Genomic DNA, 22017 nt, shown 5'->3' with positions numbered 1-22017 from the left:
TGAATGGTTGTGTATTCAGTTCTCAGTGAAATGAATTGTTGTGATGGGATTTCTAGTTCACAAGATGATTGTCATTATTAAAGCTGTATAATTTCCAGTTGATAAAGAAACTCTTCTCTTTTATGGTGCACAATGGCAAACTTTATGGGGAACAATTAAATTTTATTTCATAAGTGTGTATTCTAAGGGGCAGTATAAACCAAACCATCATTTGTAAGGTGTGAAAAAAATGAACACATACCCGTAGACCACCTTACTTTTAGCTGGCTGGAGCTTTACTTTACTAAAGTCAGAGCTGGTTGGGAAACTATTACTGAAAAGTGCTTGGTGGAAAATTCCAAAGAGCTGGGTGATTCCTTTTGGAGCCAGAAGTCCAGCACACTTTTAAAGTGATAAGAACAGGAGTACTTTTGGCACCTTAGAGACTAACAAATTTATCTGAGCATAAGCTTTCGTGGGCTACAGCCCACTTCATCGGATGCATAGAATGGAACACACAGAAAGAAGATATTTATACATACGGAGAACAGAATCTCAACAGTGTTGCGACCCTGCCTCATTGTGCCTCTTATGGCCAGGGCAGGTGCAAGGAAGTTTCACGCCCTAGGCGAAACTTCCACCCTGCGCCACCCCCCCACCCAGCTAACCCTGCCCCCCCGCCACCAGAGGAGCCTCCCCCCCTCCCCCCGCGGCAGCTAACCCAGCCCGCCACCCCCCCCCACCTGGGGAGCCTGCCGCCCCCCTCCACCTGGGGAGCTCCCCCCAGCAGCTACCTCCCCTCTGCAGCTAACCCCACCCGGGGAGCCCACCCCAGCTCACCTCCGCTCCGCCTCCTCCGCTGAGCACGCCGGCGCCACTCTAATTCTCCTCCCTTCCCAGGCTTGCAGTGCCGATTGAGGAGAATTAGAGCGGGGGCTGTGTGCTCAGTGGAGGAGGCAGAGTGGAGGAGATCTGGGGTGGGGAGCGGTTCCCCTGTGCGCCCCCCGTTACTGCGGGCGGCCCTCCCCGCGCCCCCCCGCCCCAGCTCACCTCCACTCCACCTCCTTGCCCGAGTGGGCTTTTCAGCGCCCTCAACCACTAGGCGCCCTAGGTGGCCGCCTAGTTCGCCTAGTGGTTGCACCGGCCCTGCTTATGGCCACAGCCCTGGCAGGCCCCCTAGACCAGGATTTGTACAGGGAGTCTTGGAAAGCAGCTTCCTGGCTGTCTTCCATAGTGATTGCACTGGGGGAATCCTCCCCTGGCCAGAACCAGAGTTCTTACAGCCCCTGTGTGCTGCACTGGCCCTTTTATATGGCATAAAGAGGCCTGAGTAGGGGTGAAGATCTTTCCCCTTTTCTGCTGCCTATGTCATTTTAGGTACTTAAATATGGATTTAGGTGCATAGATTTAGGCCCATATACACAGTGACTAGGGAAACTAAGACAGATGAACAGTTTTAGAAAAGGAAATAAAGAAGGAGGGTGGTGAAGCACTGGAATGGGTTACCTAGGGAGGTGGTGGAATCTCCTTCCTTAGAGGTTTTTAAGGTCTGGCTTGACAAAGCCCTGGCTGGGATGATTTAGTTGGGGATTTGGGGGTTGGATTAGATGACCTCCTGAGGTCCCTTCCAACCCTGGATATTCTATGATTTTAAGAAGAAATCCACTAGCACCCAACACAAACAAAGGAAAGAACACACTGGTGGAAGCTTCTCAGTTTAAATCTAAGTTCCAGAACCGCAGTGCCAAGTTCTGTGGACTGTGTATTGTGAAACAATATCACATGCCTGAGTTGTGGTGAACGGTAAGAACCCTGATACTATGCACCTACGTTCTTTGGCATTGTGAGGAGAGTTCCCGGCTAACATTTCACTTCCCCATTTATCACCAGCGTAGCTACCAGGAATCCTGTGAGTAGGGCTGGCAGGACCAATTCCTCTCGGACTCAAGTCTCCTTTGTACTTCTGGTTAGAATAAAAAATGGTTTTTATTAAGTAAAATATTTTTTCAGCATTATTAAATATTTGTCCCCCCACAACCATAGTAGATTAGAGCACAGTGGCGCAGGTCCTCAGCTGTTCTGTAAACTGGTCTAGCTTTATTGAAGTTAACATGTAATTATGAGAAACTGTACTTGACCAGCTTCCATTTAATTCTGTTTTACACCATCCAGTGAAATTGAATCAAGGATCTCCATAAGCCGAGGCATGAATATTCACATGCTATTGTCACCTGCTATCTCAGGTTGCATGAAGGCCTCACCATTGTGTTGCGAAATCATGCCAAGCTAAATGTGATCATGTACTGTTGGCCCTGCAAAGCCCAAAGTTCATTGCTTAATAACTTGCCACAGAGCTTTTTAAAAGATACTAATTTACAGTGCTGCTAACTCTCAGGATTTTATCATGCACCTTGCAATAATGAATGATTTTCTGAAAGTCTCCACTCTAGCTGTCAAGTGATTTTGTGAGAATCTCACTTTTTTTTAAATGAAAGGTTAGTCTCCTGCACTTATGACTGTGTTGAAAAGCCAGAAAATGTGACATGAGTGGCCCCTAAGGCTCAGAATCCATACGGCAAAGAAATTGTATGATATCTTTAATAGCTCATGATTTTTAAATCAATCTCACTCCACTCCAGTCTATCTCATCTTGCACTCCAGGGTTTTTGAATACCTGGGACTGACAATACTGAATTTATTGTCTCCCTACCTGCCTGTAGGTGACCTTCCACTCCCATTTTAGATAAATAATTCATCATTTACACTAGCTTGGCAAGAGCCTTTCATCAGTACATGAAGTTCTCAATGGCTTGGCCATGTAATCACAGAAAAAAAATCAGTATGCTTAAAACTCAAAAGCATGTGAAATTCTACTGCCACCCACTTGAAAGAGATGGGATTAGATGAGGTAGGCAGGTGGCAATTTGTGACTACTGACTGGCTAAGAATTGCATGCCTCCTATTATCTTTATTATCCTATTTCCACCAACCCTGACTCGCTTGTGTCACCCACCTGTTCAATCTTGTAAACTCTTTGGGACAGGGACTGTCATTTTACTATATATTTATACCGTGCTTAGCACAACGGAGCCCTGACATGGTTGCTCTTGTCAGGGGTGGCTCCAGGCACCAGCGCAGCAAGCGCATGCCTAGGGCAGCAAGCCGCAAGGGGCGGCCTGCCGGTCGCTGTGAGGGCGGCAGTCAGGCGGCCTTCGGTGCCGTGCCTGCGGGAGGTCCATCGGTCCCGCGGTTTTGGCGGCAATTCGGCGGCGGGTACGCTGAAGCCACGGGACCAGCAGATCACCCGCAGAAACGCCGCTGAATCCGCGTGACCGCGGACCGCCCTCAGGCATGCTGCCGAAGGCCGCCTGACTACTGTGCTTGGGGCGGCAAAAAACAGAGCTGCCCCTGGCTCTCATGGTTACCACAATATAAAAGTTAATTAATAATTAGTAATAACAGAAAAGAGAACAGATGACCATGAGGGTATCTTGACAGGGGGTGACGTAATCTAGTGGTTAAGCCACAGGACTAGGAAGTTGGAGAGCTAGATGCTATTAGCAGCTCTGTCACTGACTTGGTGAGTGACCTCTTCCTTTCAGTCGGACTACTCACAGTAGTAAAGTTAAGCACCTGCATAAGTGTTTGCAGGATCGGGGCCTTAAGACCTGATTCTTAGAAGTTCTGAGCACCCACCGCTCCAGGTCAAATCAATGGGAGCTTCAGGGGCTTAGTCCCCATGAAATCAGATCCTTAACCACCTTGGCCCAGATCCTTAATCTTATTTAGGCACCTAATTCCCACTGATTTCAATGAGAGTTGTGTGCCTAAATTCCTTTGAGACTGTGGGGCTTTGTGCCTGTTTCCTCATGTCATTATGCCTGTGATGGTCATGATAATGACCCACCCTCCCAGCAACATTACAAGGGCTAGTTCATTAACATCTCTAAATTACTTTGAGATCCTGGAATGGAAGCCTAGAGGTGTGCAAAATGTCTGCAAGCTGGTGGAGGGGGCTAGCTGACTCAGGAACAAAACCAAAGGCCTGATTCGCTATCGCCCTGCAGCTTGCACAGGGATTTCAACCAGTGCACGGTGGTTGTGAAATGCCATTGAGTCACAGCTGGTAGCGTTTTACTCCCACATTGCAATGGAGTCAGTGACAACATAGTGCAGAGCAATGATGACTCAGGCCTTTTCCTAAGCGAGTATGGCTTCTCTGAGGTTTTTCTTGGTGGTGTGGGGCAGTGGTTCTCAACTAGGGGTCCGGGGCCCCCGAGCAGGTTTCAGGAGGGCCTCCAAGCAGGGCTAACATTAGACTCGCTGGGGCCCAGGGCAGAAAGTCGAAGCCCCACCGCATGGGTCTGAAGCCCAGGTCCCTGAGCCCTGCCATCCAGGGCTGAAGCTGAAGCCTGAGCAATGTAGCTTCGCGGGGGCCCCTGTGGCATGGGGCCCCAGGACATTGCCCTGATTGCTACCCCTGAACATTGGCCCTGGCTTTTATATGCAGAAAACCAGTTATTGTGGCACAGGTGGGCCATGGAGTTTTTATAGTATATGGGGGGAGGGGAACTTAGAAAGAAAAAGGTTGAGAACCTCTGGTGTAGGGCACATCTATGAAAACGAAGAAACTACAGGATTGTACATAAAGAGAAAAATCCTGTCTCAAGCTATAACCTAATCCTCTAGCAACTGAGTGTGGAGCTGTATCTCCTCCAAGGGCCCAGAAGCTGTTTTCACAGAGGTTTCTGGCTTTCTGCTGAAAGCTTAATTGGGTCTTCATTGTGGAGCTTTACTTTATCACTCCACCCTCTACACCAGCTGTGAGATGTCTAAATAGAGCATTAACTTCCTAATAACATTTAGTTGTGAAGACAGCACAACTCATAAAAACCTATACAGTCAGGAAGAGGGTGTATTAAGAGGTCTACAGGTATCTTCCCCACCCACCCCCCCCTTTTTTTTTATGCCCACTGAAGCTAGCCATAAGCAGAGGCTGATTATGCACTGCAGTTGATCACCAATGAAACATCACCTGACTATAGAGCTGTTCATAATCTTCCAGTTTCACCACATCCAGGATGTTATAGGGGACATAACCAGCCTGCCCGCTCCGGTTTAGCAGTTTCCACCACTGCTTATTATCTTCCAACACCTGTGAGGAGAAAAAATAATTCAGCCATTGAGACCATCAGGTATTCATGACACGTGCAAGGTAACAAAAATTTCACATCTTCACATGGGCTTGCAGTGGAAAAAGCACACATAATTATATGGGAGCTTTGTAATACAGGCAAGGAAACGGCAACAGATTCATGTAACATTAAATTCCAACGTTGTATTAATAAACACTCTCTGAAAAGGATTGATAAAACAATTGTAATAGTGGTCTATTGGGCAACAACGCTGAGGAAAAATGTATCTAGTGTCCTTAGGAACCCCTAGCTCCTGCTTAATTTGCATGTTGTTTTTTAAAGCTTTAGTTGATGAGAGAGATCATGGTGTCCAGAAATGCTTGCCTTGCTTTTGCATTAAAAAAAAATGCTCTTCAACAGTGAATCCTGCCAGAGGTGGAAAAAATGCCTGCAGGATTTTCATATAACCTGATCACAGCCCATCCATTATGTAAACAGGACATGGAAAAGATGGTGTATTGTTATTAGAATATCTTCCTCTTCGCGTCATCACCTGTTTCTTCTTACAGGCTTGTTCTATTTTGAACTCTGATTAAAAAATCGTGTGTGAAAACTGTCCTTAACCCAAAGATTTCTGAACCATATGCCTGTGTTTCAGTGTTTATTTGCATTAAGATTTTAATATAATTATATTTGAGAAACCAGGTTTTAAAATGTCAGTTTTTGTACTCTACAAATTTGCTAACCCAATGTGATGCAACCGTACAATTATTCTAGATACATATTTAACAGAAGTCTGTCTCTTAATCCAATGTAGCCTTAACATGTAGACTAAAGTCATATCATGTATTTTGTGACAGCGAAGTGTGTCGCAATGAGGAAGATTGATGGTGGTTAAAAATTCTGTATTACGTTTTAGTGGAAAATAGTCCCCCAGTTCACCATCATACTGAAATTTAAGGCAGAAAGACCCTTCTTGCAGCAAACAATGAATTTTAGTGGGGCTACTCACATGCTTAAAGGTGAGCATATTAAGCAAAGGTTTAAGTGCTTTGCTGCATTCAGGCCAGAGTGCTCAGTGCTGCAAGGTTGAGCCCTGTGCTTGGAAATTGGGCTCAGTATGTTGTCAGACATTGTATTATAATGATATGGGTTTCTTTTCTTTGCTGCTGTTTTTTAAACCAGAGTTTGATCTCAAATCTCAGCTAAACCCATGTGCTAAGGCACTAGAAAAGTACCAGCCATCCTTTTCTTATTCCGATTTAAAGCTTACTATCCGAATGAAATGTCATGTTGCCATTCAGAACTTCCAGAGGAAAACTATTTGGGATTTTTCAGTCTCTTGGTGCATCTTCTTTCCCTCTCTAGAAAGCAGGGACTATAAAGATTTGCTCCTGAGTTTATTAATTTACCTCCAGGACTTCATCCTTCAGCACTGAGAGTTCATTGGCATTTCGAGCAGTGAAATCATAGCGGATTTTGGCATATTTCTTCGGCTGGGCCATCCCTTGTGCCTCGAAATTCCTTCAAGAGACAAAATGAGGTTATAATCAGGGCTCCTCTGACAGCCATGTCAATAATGCCAGTGCTGGAGGAACTGGTATTTGTAGTAACTATGTTAGCATGCAGCTAAAGAGACTGTAGATTGTTAATGGGGCAATGGCCCTGGACACGTCGCATTTACTTGTGACCAGGAAGTGAACAGATTTTCATCACATTACAGTAAAAAGTCCTGCACAAATGCAAAGTGCAGGCTCTTCAACCAATGACCAGTGCATAGCTGTGAGGTTGATGTAAGCAGACCCATACAAAAAGACAGTTTTGTTCTCCATTTAGTAGTTTCTATGCTGAAGTGAGGACTAAGGAAATGTTGTGGAGACACAGAAAATCCTTGAATTTACTGTACTGAAACACAGTTATAGTAGCCAGCCAACCAGAGCATGTCAGCTGTTCATGCCATAAATCTGAGTAGACTTCATGGGCCTGATTCTATAGTGCCTTGGCACCCTGGGTAGCCATTTACACATGTGCAAAATGGGTGTAAAACACTACCACCCTGCAGGGGGTAAATGACTTCTCAAGATAGAAGCAGGCTCCTTATCTTGGGGAGGGGGAAGCTACCATGTTATAATGGTGTAAACTAGAACCAGGAAGACGTTTTCTCTATGGATCTTCAGGTCTGTGTGGCTATGCAATGCAGATGGCTGGGAGTTTTCAGTCTTTATAGTGAGTGTAAAATAAGCAGGCCAAATTCTCCTCTAGTGGAGCTATGCTGATATACACTGAAGCAGGTGTAGCTCCATTGATGAATGCCAGCTGAGAATCTGGCCCACACTCACACTCACTCTCTCTCTCTCTGTTTGTCTAGATATTGACACCCAGCCCATTGTGTGGTTTTGCAGCGTCTTGTAATAGTTCTTCCCCAAAAGGTTTGTTTCCCCCACAATCCTAACTTTTGATTGGCTTATAACTAGCATGTTGTTATGGAAACACATCCTCAGTGTCATGATTTTTTTTTATTATTATTATTCTAGTATGTCCCAAACCACCCCCTCCCCACTCAAAAACTGGTAACTGGAAGGTCTATGCCAAGTACAAAAGATGATGGCTCTTAAAATGGAACATATATTCATATATGCTTATGTGAGCAGTGGCCTACAGAGAGACAGCTGAGAGGTCTGTCATAAGACGTTGCCTCTAGTCTTCCTTGCTTGGGAGAACTTGTGTTCCAGGCAATAAATTATCATAATAATTATAGCCTTGTACAGTATGTCAATAGCAAGTCTGTGGTGTTGGCTGGGGTTTGGAATCAATTCATTGGCAGCCTGAATCTACTAGACAGGAAAGGGAGTGGTAACTTTTCCCAGCAGTTGCCCTGAAGGCAGGGAGAGGGAGAAATGTTTGAGTTGTATTTTTGTAGCATGCCAGCAGCAAAGTGAGTCACCAGGGGAAGGGCTGGCACTTGAGGAGTTTAACTGCAGAGGAACCTGCAGCAGGTTTTTTGCCCACCATTACTAAGACCAGGTTTACAGTAGAACTTTTGCTGGTATAGCAGTGCCAGCTAAGCCAGCGGAGGGGTGGGGGGGTGGGGGGGGGTGGCGCGCGCACACACACACACATACTAGTGCTTTTGCTTGTATAGCTTATTTTGCTCAGGGTATTTGTATAAAACTTTTTTTGCCAGAACAAGCTGTGTTTACACTAGGAAGGTTCTACCAGCAAACCTTTTTTAGCGTAGACCTGGCCCTGATTCAGGAAAGTACTTAAGCATGTGCTTAGCTGGAATCAAGGCCTATATGACTACAGCTGTGTCATAGATGCTGCTAAATATAATCCTATCTGAAAGGTGGATAAGCTGGTAAAACGAGAGAAACATAAGGACAGCGAAGCCTGCTTGTGGGAATTTACTGATAAAAGAACTAAACGTCTGTAAGAATAAATTCTTCATGCACCAAAACTTTTAAAGAGAGAGTTCTTTTATAACTGTGGCTGCTGCAAATTGATGTTCTATCAATAAAACACTGCAAAATAAAAATAATTATTAATGTACTTAACTGATTTGTAATTCCTACCAAAGAACTCCCCATTCTGGCTATAAAAGGTGGAATGCAGTGGGCCACATGCTTTTCTTGAATATGGGCCTGTCGTCACATACAGTGCTACAGCAGTGCAGCTCCTTGGGAGACAGTTAATCCACCTCCTTGAGAGATGGTAGCAATGTCGATGGGAGAAGCTCTTCCATCAACATAGGGCTGTGTACATGGGGAGCTAGTTCGGTATAACTGCATCGCTCAGGAATGTGGATTTTTCAAACCCCTGAGCGAGGTGGTTATATCGATATAGGTCTGCAGTGTAGTCCTGGCCTCAGTCTACACCAGAGTTTATAATGTGTTAATTGATTTCCAGTTAACTGGAACTACCTAACATAGTTGATGGCATTTGAATTTTCCCAAACTCCTGCGTGTGAGTTGAGAGGGGGCACGGGAGGAGGGAGAGGGGGATATCACATCTGGCTTCTGGTTTGGCTCATTAGAAAAAAATCTGAATCCTGAAGTTTAGACCTGATTCAGATCTGAGCTTTTCCAGAGTTTGGATCTGGGGGTTTCAGCTCTGGAGTTCTGGGTGAGGAAGCAAAGGGTTGGCCATCCTCATGTCCATGACAAACAGTTTTTTAAATCACAACAGATACTAGAATAAGATGTTGTGGTAATAATGATAAATGCCTAGCTGTTATATAGAGCTGGCTGAATTTTTTTTATTTATTTTTTTAAACAAAACTACTTCATTTAGAATATTTTGGGGAAAGTTTCAATTTATTGATGGGGGGGGGGAGAGGAAATACACTTGGGTGTAACCCATTTCCTTGCATATGTGCTGATTAAAATGCTTTTCAGGCAGGCAGTACATGCATGAATAATTATTTGACATCTCTGGATGTAGACAACTAGCATGAATTAATGATAGCAAAGAGGTACCGGGGTGGGGGGGGGGAATATTTTAGTACACCTCTACCTCGATATAACGCTGTCCTCAGGAGCCAAAAAATCTTACCGCGTTATAGGTGAAACCGCGTTATATTGAACTTGCTTTGATCCACCGGAGTGCGCAGCCCCGCCCCCCTGGAGCACTGCTTTACCACGTTGTATCTGAATTCGTGTTATATCGGGTCGCGTTATATCAAGGTAGCGGTGTATTTATTTTTGTATTGTGATAATGCCTGGGGCCACCAATCAAGGATCAAGGCTCCATTGTGCTAAACACCGGGACTAGTACATTACCTATTTACATGTTGAGTAACTGCTTGTGTTTGATCAGGTGTCTGTCCACGTTTTATCGATGAGTTACGATAGGGATATCCATTGGCTGATGACAGCTGGAAAGGTAAAATGGAGTCATAGTGTTACTAAAAGAGAGTAAATCTGCATCAGATACAGGAAGGTGGTAGTTGTAAACTTATCATCGCCTGGAGTTTTTAAATCGAGATTGGCTGTCTTTCAAAAAGAGATGCTCTAGAGCAGGGGTCGGCAACCTTTGGCACGTGGCTTGCCAGGGTAAACACCCTGGCAGGCCGGGCTGGTTTGTTTACCTGCCATGTCTGCAGGTTCGGCCGATTGTGGCTCCCACTGGCCGCGGTTCGCCATCCCAGGCCAATGGGCGCGGCGGGAAGCGGCGGCCAGCACATCCCTTGGCCTGCGCCGCTTCCCGCCACCTCCATTGGCCTGGAGCGGCGAACCGCGGCCAGTGGGATCCGCGATCTGCCGACCCTGTGGACATGGCAGGTAAACAAACTGACCCGGCCCGCCAGGGTGCTTACCCTGGAGAGCCGCGTGCCAACGGTTGTCGACCCCTGCTCTAGAGGAAGCACAAGTTATTTTGCTTCTTTGTGGCTTTCTTACATTGTAGGGAAGAATAATTCCCTCTGCTGGGTGAAATGCTAAGGTCTGTGTCATACAGGTCAGGCTGGCTGATCACGGTGTTCCCTTCTGGCCTTAAATTCCATGAATTTACTTCCGAGTTTCTATAGTTTATTCAGATCAATAAGAACGAATTCAGCTCTGGATCGACCCATTTACTGTATTTCAGATTCCATCACAAACTCCACTGTAGCACAGTTAGGTCAACCAATATTTTGTATATTTGGGAAGCACCTGATGGCGGCACCACCACCCCTGAAGTATGGTGTGATTCGTGGGCTACTGCTGAAGAGGCCAGGATACTGTAGATGGTAACTGGATTTCTGAATTAAAATATTGCTGCTGATCATGACAGCTCCAGGGTCCGGTAAAGAATAAATCCAACATTCTCTAGCCAGAGCCTGTTATTTTCAGGAAGAACCAAGAATAACTTGTTAAGAGGGTTACAGCAATAGGGCAAGCCAGCAAGCTGCGCAGTGACAGGCCTCTGCTCTGTACAGTGTATATCCTATGGGTAAGTCTACACTGAAAAAACACCCACTGCAATGAGTCTCAGAGCCCAGGTCTACAGACTCAGGCTTGCACTACAGCTATAAAAATAGCACTAGATGTTCCTGCTTGAGTTCTGAAACCCAGCAATGGGGATGGTTCTCAGAGCCCGAGTCGGAACATCGACACTGCTATTTTTAGCACCAGAGTGTGAGCCTGAATCTATAGAGCCGGGCTCTGAGATTCACTGTGCAGGTTTTTGGGTGTTGGGTTTTTTTTGCAGTGCAGACCTGCCCTATGAGATTTACTACTGGCAACAGAGAGCTAGGAACCTGGGTTCTAATCCAACCAACCCACTGACTCTTTGCACCTGATTCCCTGCTCACACCAGCATAAAACTGGTGAACTCCACTGAATTCAATGGCATTTCACTGCAGTAATGGAGTGGAGACTAAAGCCCATTGCCTCATCTCAAGAAAGTCAGTAGATCTCACGTCTGCATCAACCCAGCTGAAAAACAGCAAGGCTCTTGCTGTGAACCTGGCATTTGTCCCTGAGGTCAGCTTCAAAATACAGGACCAGATCTGTAGCTGGTGTAAACTGGGATAGCAGAGGATCTGGCCCGCTGGCCGAGTAAGTTGGTAGAAAAGGAAGATGACTTGAGGCATGAGACCTACCTCTTCTTGTAAATGTCCAATGTCTATTTCCCATGGGGCTCCGCGGAAGATTTCCAGGGGTGGCTCCCATCCATTGCGGAACTTTGGGATGTAGGTTGGGACAACAGACTCTCTAGGCCATTCCGCTCTTAGAAGATGGGAGGGAAAAATTATATGCAGAGTGAGATCCTCAAATGATCCATTTCTAGGACCCAAGTCCCCATTGCCCGGTACCCGCTGACATTACTTACATCAGTGCAGAGGGTGTAAATAGCCACACAGGTGCAGGACAACAGTGAATTAGGGCCCTAGTTTTTCAGCCTATTGGACAAAATCCTGCCCTCACGCTCAGCCCCCCTGAATGGGCTACAGAAGTGAAATGCTGCTCTGAATTGTTCTTAGAACTTGGAAATCTGCTGATTGTCCCTTTGCCCCGCCTAACTCTCACCTGGATCTGGTCCATGTCTCTCCAATGGACTCCCAGAGTGTCATTTCTTTCGGTGTCAGGTGTCCTCTCAGGAAATCTGTGGTGTCTTTAGAGAGAAGCGGGCTGACGACAGACCTTGCGAGTTCAGGGCCTCCACAGCTATGGATGATCTAGGTCACACACACACACATACACACAATGCCAGTTACAAACTTTCACTTCATGAACAAATCCCACAATCTCAAACTGAAAATCAATTGCTCTGGGTTTCTCGTTGAAACTGGGAATCTCTCATAGTATTTCAGGGCAAATATTGAGTGATATTTGCTTGAAATTGGGGCCCAGGGCCACTCCATATTGGAACCATATTTTGTTCTCACGACTGTAGGCCCTAAGTCTGAAAAGGCTCGCAACCCTAGTGAATAGTTTGAGCCACATTCAAGTTTGTAATTAAACCTGAACCCAGATGAATGTTGCACTGTTTCAAGGTTTGGCTGTGAATTCGTTGTGCAGTTTTGCACGATAGTCTGAATCCCCATATGCTCCCTGCAAGTGCCCTGGGTAAAAATAGGTGATTGGTGTCTTTGAGGAAATGGGGTTTCAGTGCTGTCCTAATCTAGCAAGTGAGGTGCTTGGCTATGTACTGCCCCTCTGACTTTCTGCAATGGCTGCCATCTTGGTCATGATCAGGGACTGCCAATGCTAAGAACACAAGACTCTATAGTTTGAACTAAAGGACTAAATCTTGTGAGCAGGAGCTGTACTAGACTCTGGGGAACACACAACATGCCCCAAACAGTGGTTACATTTGCACCTGCTAGTATTCTGGGATAATTTGGGGAGCTACATGCCCATGATTGGCATTGCTACAATGGTGATCACTAATGCAGGATCAGGTTCTATGCTCCCTGTGCTGCTCGTAACTTCTTACCTTGCACGTGTACACCTAATACTGGCGCACCTTCCCTTAGCCGGATCATGTCCAGTATCTTTCTGTCTGCCTCTTATTCTCTACTGGTGCTACTTTTTACACAGGCACATTAGTAAGAATAAGAATTGTATTTAAAGGGTTACCAGTTCCAGTGGCCCAAACAGGAAATGCACTAGTTCTGAAGCACTTGGGTTCTGGATATGCTTTCTCAATTTGGCCTGAAAAGAGAGAAGAATCCCAGATTAATCCAAACCTGGCTTTTGGTTCCTATCTTCTGTGATACAGAGAGATTACTGTTTTCTGGTACTTTCCCTTACTGTAAAAGACTGAGAACTAAAAAAATAAATGGTTAGCTTCCAATCATGACACCTAGCCCAAGTGACATAATGATTTTGGGTGACTCAATCTTTTTTTCTTTTTTTTTCTTTGGTGTCCATTTTGAGACCCCATAAAGAGGCCTGATTTTTCAGAAAGTGCCAAACATCTGCCCTCTGAAAATCACAACCTTTCAAGGTGTTTTGAGTTGGGAACCCAAAAGCATTGATCATTTTTGAAAACCTGAACCATAAATTCCTGGGTAGAGAGAAGGGTCTAGAACTTCAGAGGTATTTAGGCATCTGACCCCATTGTGAGCTAGGTGCCCTGCAAATGTATTCAGCAAATTACCAACAGGGAAAATTCTTCACTGAGGCCTGGGTTACACCTAAAACTTAGGTCGACTTAGCTGCATTGTTCAAGGCTGTGTGTGACATCATTAAGTCAATCTAAATCCCACTGGAGACATGCAACTAGGCTGATGGAAAAAAAATCTTCTATTGACCTAGCTACCACTTCTTGGAGAGGTGGATTTACTACAGCGATGGAAAAACCCCTTCCGTCGATGTGGGAAGCATCTATGGGACAACTGCACTGCTGTAGTGTAGACATGGCCGAAGGCCTTGTGTATATTTGGGGGATTGCACCAATGTATCTAGAAAAGTTGTTGGCCACTGATTGCAGAATCCCAAGCATAGACAAGGCCTAAATGCTCTGCCTTTTTAAATGGGCTGTGTTGCAAAGGAAGAAGAAATGCCTGGGATTAAATTATGATAATCAAGTGTATTTTTGCAGCAATCAATGGGAGATGTAGTGACACCACTTCAGTTTATGCCTCCTTTATTTTCTCTCTCTGTCACAAATTGTTGGCATTGCTACAATGGAAAATTAGATCTCTCACTGGAACTGCAAGGTACTGCTTCGCTGTGTGCGCTAAAATCCTTATTTTTGAGCCTTAATTATTTCCGCTGCATGCATCCTGTTGTGAGAGAGAGGTGAGGTCATCTGAGCACAGCCCTAGGAGCCAGGAACAGCTGCATTTAGTCCCAGCTCTAGCATCGAATCCCACTCTGCGGTCTTGGGTAAATCACTTAACCTCTCTGCTTCAGTGTTTCCATATGCAAAATGGAGCTGCCCAATTCCCAAGCGTGATGTGAGGACGGATTCATGTTGGGGAAGTGCTACGTAGGTTCTAAGTAACATTAGGATAGCGGTGTGTGTTTTTAAATATTAATGTGGAGAAGAAAATGTAAAAAAGAATTGATGTATATAAGCCTACTAAGTGAAGTGACATCTCCTAAGGCGTGTGCAGTTACACAACCTGGGATTCTGCAAATGCTGTGTTTCTATTGGGGCTAGTTTAATTTATTAATATTTTCATTGCTACTTCCCCTTTACGTTCCCTCAGGGCAGCAGTTTGTATCTATGACTAAGGGCTCATCTAAACCCACAAGTTGTATGGAGCTAACCATGCCAGTATAGTTAAAGTGGTACAAACCCCCTAGCATGGATGAAGTTATACCGGTATAAAGGTGCTTTTATATCAGTATAACAATTCCCATATGGGAAGAGGAATAAACTCTACCGGTTTAAGGCACCTGTGACAGATATGGCAATTTCCTTCAGTATCTTTGGGAGATCTTACTGAATTAAGTTTCAGTAGATTTGGACTCCATTGTATTGTAAATGCAAAATTTATATGTGGATGTGGAATTGTATACAACTTCTCTAGGAGGCAGACATGACCAGTGTAAACTCTGGGAAGTGTTATGAGCTTCAAAGGACTATTTTAAACAATGAAGACAAGAAGGAATTTTTGGGACAAACAAAGTTAAGTGGGTTTCCTAGAAAACACCTGGAGGGAGGTGAATGAAAATTCCCACCTCCAGACTCAACCTTTTGAAGCTACTCCCTGAGGAGAGCGCCATTTTCTGACTGATTAGCTATTCATGGCCTCTGAAGATCAAAGACCCACAGTGTATACAGGAAAGGCAAACCTATGCGTATGTGTGCTTGTTCTGCACTAAAAGCTGTTATGAACTTGTAGCCATAGAAAAACTCCTGTGTGCGGTTTGAAGGACTGATCACCTACCAGAGCCCTTGCTGGAATTGGGGGTGATCTCTGGTAAGCTTATTAGCATGTGTGTAGGTTTTTTTATTGTCTATAATATGTTTTCTCTGTAATGCTTTCACCTTAAGAATAAATGGGCTTGCTTAGAAAGAGCTGTGTCATAACATATAATTGTGGGCAATTTCTGTGTATTGCCTCTGAGGAAAACGCAACGCGTGGATGCAAGCTGTCTTAAGCAGTCTGACTTGCTGGGGAATTCACAGTCTAGGCAGGGAACTGTGTAGACTGGAATAACCCCTGTCAGGAGGAGAGAGATGCAGGTGTCCTCCCAAGAGAGGTGACGACTGAAGAGCTAGGATCCTGGACTGGGTGCCCTGGCTGGAACGCAAGTGGGCAATACAGGCAGAGCTGCCGTCATCTGTGACAGCACCTTTATGCTGGTATAACTGCATCCATCCTATGAGTTGTACCAGCATAACTATTCTGGGGTTTTTTTAAATTCACACTCCTAACATATTTATCCCATACAAAATCTGTGTATAGACCAAGCCTTTATGGATTTATGCTGAGGCAAGCACTATTTAAAGGGAAATTTAGATCAACATTGTGCCGCCTTTACATACATGTTTCAAACTTTCATGTGGCCTGGTGTGAATGTATTAATAATGTGCCCCACTCCTAATTGTAACATGCAACAGCTGAGTTTTATCTAGGACAAAGTTCTAAACAAGTCACCATATTAACTTTCCAAAGAGGCTGCTTGTAAATCTTCCACTGAAATAGTTTTTTTCCAACCAAAAAAGGCTTTTCCATGAAATAGAAATTTTTGCCCCAAAATCCCATATTTATCAAACACATTTTTTTTTAAATTAAAATCTGAAATGTTGCTAACATGAACCTTTTGTGTAGATGAAAACAAACGTTTTTAGGGAAAAATCCTCTCGCAGCCAGCTCTAGTCTTAAAGCTGTTGGTTTTATATTATTAATTATTTGTACTGCAGTAACACCTATACACTCTAGCCCCATTGTGCTAGGCCAGAGGTGGGCAAACTACGGCCCGCAGGCCACATCCGGCCCGCAGGACCTTCCTGCCCGGCCCCTGAGCTCCTGCCCCAGGAGGCTAGCCCCAGGCCCCTCCCCTGCAGTTCCCCCTCCCTCGCAGCCTCAGCTCGCTCCACTGCCGGCGCAATGCTCTGGGCAGCGGGCTGTGAGCTCCTGGGGCAGCGCAGCTGCAAAGCCCGGCATGAACCGGTGCTCTGTACTGCGCAGTGGCGTGGCTGGCTCCAGCTGGGCGGCACAGCTGCCTGTCCTGGTGCTCTGGGCGGCGCGGCTGTAGCGCCGCCAGCCTCTGATGCTCCAGGCAGTGCGGTAAGGGGGCAGGGAGCAGGGGGGGTTGGATAGAGGGCAGGGGAGTTTTGGGGGGGGGGTCAGGGGGCAGGGGTGTGGATAGGGGGCGGGGCGGTCAGAGGGTGGGGAACAGAGGGTTGAATGGGGACAGGGGTCTGAGGGGGGCAGTCAGGGATGAGGGGGGGGTTGGATGGGGCGGCAGGGGGCAGTCAGGGGTGGGGGTTCCGGGGGCTGTCAGGGGATGGGGGGTTGGATGGGGCAGGAATCCCAGGGGGGTTGGATAGGGGGCGGGGCCGGGCCACGCCTGGCTGTTTGGGGAGGCACAGCCTCCGCTAACCGGCCCTCCATACAATTTTGGAAACCCGATGCGGCCCTCAGGCCAAAAAGTTTGCCCATCCCTGTGCTAGGCACTGTAGAAATGCCTAACAGAGCTGACCCTGGTCCCAAACTGTTTACATTCTAACTGGAACATCTTGATGCTTCTGGTGTCACTTTTCCTCCAATGAGGCAAAGTTGAAGAGCCAGAGTGATTCTTTCTATCAGAGTCAGAAAAATTAGCAATGGAAAAGACTTACTAGGTCACTCCTAGAGAACTGGTGCAGGACTGTTCCCTACAATATCCTCCAGTCCAGACTTTTTAAAATGACTCAAGAGATGGTAGTTCCACCACTTCCCTTAGGTGATCATTCCCCAGTCTCACAGAACTTGTAGCTCAGTGTTTTCCCCTGGTATTCAGCCTACATTTTGCTTCACTTAATTACATCCCATTTTTCCTAACCTGAGCCCTCATTTTCTGGAGCAAACTAAATAATTCCTCCTCTTCTTTGTAGCTTAATCCTAAAGACGGGGTGGAGCAAAGGTGGATCTAAACCTCCCTTGATTGTGTGGGCAGGCCTCCAGCACAAGTTAACAGCAGCTTCAGGACTGATTTAACAGCTAGAACAGAATTCTGCCCCGACCCTGCCTCTTCTGTCATACTTCCTCCCCAGCCTCTGCTGGCTGAGGGAATCAGGAAAGATTGGGGTAAATCCAGCCATGCCAGCTAAGGATTCCTGTATTCCAGGTGAATCCTCGGCCACCTCTTTAGCGCAGTTTTTATGGACACTTCTTGCTGCCCTGGATGCACAAAGTGAGCTTTGTGGTGGGGTTCATAATCTGGCCTTTGGTGTTAGTTATCCTATCAGAGTTTGCCCCAGGTCTCTTCCCCGCAAGTGATGGTCACTAGGGGGAGGAGTGGTGGGGTTTGCTGGCACTGCCAGCTCATTCCCTGGTGGGGGAATGTGCATTAATATTCAGTTGCAGTAGAAAAGTCTGAAGTTGGTCTGCCAGTTGCCCTAGACTTGTTTACAGTCTGTGGTTTCTCTGCAAATAACTTCCTTAAAACTAATCTTGCTAGATCTGGTTCATTGGGCAAGCATTAGAGTGCTATGAAATGACAGAATTCATTCAAACAGAGTCATTACCCTGCTTTTCTAATATGTATAGTTAAGCAGAATCAGCAGCATTTGGTACATCTTCACACTTGGTAGTACCTGGCTCTACTGCTCTACAGGGCAACTCATCCAGAGGAGAAATGGAAAATAAGAGCTCTATAAAGTATTTGGGGGGGAAATTAGAAGCATGGGTATGCTCAGTTACCTAAGGACTTCACATGGGCCAGTATTTTAGGAGCTCATACAAAGTAACGATATATATAAAGTGTCCAATGTGAATCATGTTAAAGCACAATGGTTCTTTCTTTCCTATTTACAACCTCTTTTCTTTCCTGCACCCCCATCGAAACAGAGAAGTAGAAAGATTGCATAACTAATCAGATGTTTTTAAAGGCAGCAAGTGGAAGTGTATGTGCAAAAACACTGACTTGTGCACAAATGAGTATCTAGATATCTAACGGCCTATTTGCGTGCACAGCTGTGATTATTGTGCTCACACAAATGTTGGCCTGCAATTATGTACGTATTGTTGAGGGCTGGGATAAACCTCATTTAAACTGTTGTAATCTCCACCCCTCATTTACTATATCTTTGAGAGACAGCTGAGCCGTCCTGCCTAAGACTAAAGGGGGTACATGAGCCTACCCAGTAACTCTGACCATCTGGGCGGTGTGCTCCACAGGTCATTTCCCTTGGGTAAGGGTGTGTGGATGGAATAGCGAGACAGACAGCGGCCTAGCAAGCAGCGGGTAACACAATCCTGGGAAAAGCCGAGAGAGAGAGCATGCCGTTGGGGAGGTGCCAGCTGAAAGAAGTTTGGTGCTGTGAGCCAAGGACACTGTCTCCTGTTGTTTGGTTCCTCCTGTTTTCAGGGAACCACACTTTGTGCGTTCTGTGTAAATAAACACAATTGCCTCAAAGGTACCGGACTCCATCCTTCAATTCTCCTCCCTACCAGAACAAACTTCAGGGTTGAACTTTGACTAGAAGCTCAGGTCAAAAGTGGTAACAATATTTTTGTGCCTGGACCTTCCTCCTTTTTACCATTAGAAACCTGCCTCCGGAAACATTATATAAAAGCTTTAACCAGCATTTTGTCAGCAAGTGACTACGATGTAGGAGTCTAGAATATGTCCCACCCCATCCCCGTAGTAAAATAACCAGGACGAAATAAAGCAGGTGCTTCAGTATTATTTTCTGTTGGTTTTGAGAGATCACAGTTGTTTTGCAATGTACATGCATAGTAGTTGTGTTCTATAGGCATACAGCACTCTTAGTGCAGCATAGAAAGGGAATAAAATACATTTGCACCTTACCAGAAGGTTGAGAGCCAGCTTGGTTTTCTGGAAGCAGTCGATGAACTCAGCCTCCGTTGGAGGCCTTGCTCTAAGAGTCAGTACCCCCTCTGAAAAGAAGTTGGGAAGAAAGATTATTTGAGCAAAGCATGCTTTCAAATTTCCGATGAATTAAAGTAATTGGTTTTAACGACAAGGGGTTATTTGGCTCATTGGATTTCAGGAGCCCTAGCAGTGCAGCACATACATAATAAAGACACGGCGAACATCTTTTCTCCGTGCTGCAATCTTTGCTTACTAAGCTGGAGTTATAGAATGGTGCTGAATGTATTGTTATGTCACTGAACCTGAACTTGAAGGCTTCAGGAAGATGCCAATTTGTGCCTGCTTTGATTTCCTCCCAAGTCATTAACTGAGCCCTCTTGTTCACCTACTTGCTTATTATGCTGGTTGATTGACTATACCTGCTGGCGCTTTCTTCTTGCTCTTCTTCCCTTTCTTCCGTTGGTTCAGCTGTTTGAATGCCTCTGCCGCTTTCTGAAGCCGGGCGACAAACACCTCAATGTCATCCAGGGTGCAGTTCAGGGTTTGCTGTGAATGGAGCAAAGAGACAAAAATGCTGAACCCCAGGCAAAAGAGCGGCTACTGCATCAGACTTAGGAGCCCAAGCACTGAAGTATAACTTCCACCAGGGCCTCAGTCCCAGGGTCTAGTGATCACTTCCTTGAGCCCCTGGAGGGGCTATTTATCAAGGCATGAAATAAAGTGGAATTGATCTTTTTCTAACAGTGTGATTTCCAGGCACAAAATTCTGTGTTTAGGCACTTCTGTTCTAGTGCATCTAACAATGTGGTATCTGACCACCTGCAAATGGGACTGCATGGCAACTGGAAAAAATAAACTGCATGAATAGCATCTCTGGGCCTAATCAGGGCACTCTTTTCCATATTAAGTTAGTACCTCACTCTTTGAAAAGTCCCAACCACTCAAGGAGTAAGGCGAGTACACATGGCACAATCTGACCTATGCATCGTCTTCTCTCTTGTCCATCTCCTCTTAGTGGGTATTTAGGTGCCAGTTTTAAATTATTAAATTGCATACAATTTGTCCATGAAGGACAAATTTCTTCTCTTTCTCCCCACATCTCTTTGCCTGTTATAGATGCCCAACTCCTGCTACCAACCGTTTCTTTTTCAATCTTCTGTGCTAAGATTGCTCGGGATTCTTCATGCTCCTGGGAGCTGGAGCTGCGTCGTTCAAATTCTGCCAAGCAAGCAAACGGCAGGGTGTTAACAATCAGAAGGATGAAAATAGGGGTGCATTCCCAACAAATAATAAAGGCATTGTACCCAACTGAGTGATAAAACTTGATTGGGTTTTGTATGTTAATTTATGCTGGGTTACAAAAATGTGTCTATGGGAATGCAGAGAACATTCAGCTAGGAGGAGATCAACAGTGCTAATTAAGCCCTTCAGAGGTGTAGCACCTGCAATATCTGTGTATTGATTTATTGTCAGCTTGCAAATTCAAACAGTGCATGAATCATAAGAAACGGCAGCCAGTTAGTTGTAGCTACTGAAAACAATGTGCAGGGCCAGATCCTCAGCTGTAGCTCCATTGACTTCACTGTTACTTGACTGGTCTGCTGGAGATCTGACCTGCAGTCTCTTGACACCTGTGAGCAACACCATGTGAGCTGCCACATGCACTCTTAGGTCAAGGTTGACTGAAATAAACCTCCACACCATCCATCAGCAGAAGCTTCTATTGTCACATGGGCAAAAGATCAAAAATACAAGGGATAGTCAGACTGAAGAAAAGAGAATAATAGACACAAATAAATGCAAAGGCTAGTCTGCTAGTCCCAGTGTGCCAGGATTTCTGCTTGACTGATATTTTATACATGCTTGTACAAAGATCAGAGGAGCTCTGTGCAGACTTGTATGTGCTGCCTCAAGATGTAATTCTTTTTAATTTGCATAAGCTCACCCTGGAGTAAATAAAAACAAAGACACAGGTAGTCCATAGGCTTTCAGATGAGACTGGTCAATGACATATCGGTATTTCAGAATAAGCAGTTTCTGGGTCAGCTTTTTTGTTAAAAGAATAACAACTAAGTTCAGGAAACAAGAGTTCAAAGTCCCAGAAGGCTCCTTTAGCAAGTGCCATAGGAGTTCAGACAGCTGCACAGAATATATAATATGGGAGCATTGGGAGATTGTTTTGGCAGAGAACCACAAAAACTGCCTGCATATCATCCCTAATTGAGGGGATTAGGTGACTAGTTTGGACAGGTGTTCTAGAGAAAGCACTGAATTATGTCTTAATGGTGAACTGACTCAGTGAGGCATCTACATTCAAGATATTGTACTGTCCCACTGATACATGTTGGACTCCGTTTTATCTGGACACGGTCCCTGAACTTAAGCAGTGCCAGCCCTGTTGATGTAGTGGACAGATTTAGAGAATTCCATAAAGCATTTGGAATGTACCATGAAGAGCAGAGTTAAGGGTGTGTTGGTCT

General features: G+C 45.4%; 1 protein-coding gene across 1 annotated transcript in view; it reads right to left on the bottom strand.

Annotated features, from left to right (window-relative positions):
• The window catches only part of EPS8L2 (EPS8 signaling adaptor L2), a 92179-nt gene that overhangs the window by 2633 nt on the left and 67529 nt on the right, over positions 1-22017 (bottom strand). Inside the window, exons 7-16 of the mRNA XM_065402435.1 lie at positions 20676-20755; positions 19957-20083; positions 19514-19602; positions 13175-13249; positions 12122-12270; positions 11695-11821; positions 9893-9987; positions 6527-6638; positions 5015-5134; positions 1810-1942 (exon numbers count right to left, since the gene is read on the bottom strand). Coding sequence (XP_065258507.1) covers positions 1810-1942; positions 5015-5134; positions 6527-6638; positions 9893-9987; positions 11695-11821; positions 12122-12270; positions 13175-13249; positions 19514-19602; positions 19957-20083; positions 20676-20755 — 1107 coding nt within the window. The remainder of the gene's footprint in view (positions 1-1809; positions 1943-5014; positions 5135-6526; positions 6639-9892; positions 9988-11694; positions 11822-12121; positions 12271-13174; positions 13250-19513; positions 19603-19956; positions 20084-20675; positions 20756-22017) is intronic.

This window comes from Emys orbicularis, chromosome 4 (assembly GCF_028017835.1).
Source record: "Emys orbicularis isolate rEmyOrb1 chromosome 4, rEmyOrb1.hap1, whole genome shotgun sequence".
In the NCBI taxonomy this organism is placed as follows: Eukaryota; Metazoa; Chordata; order Testudines; family Emydidae; genus Emys; species Emys orbicularis.
This window is presented reverse-complemented; position numbering and strand designations above follow the sequence as displayed.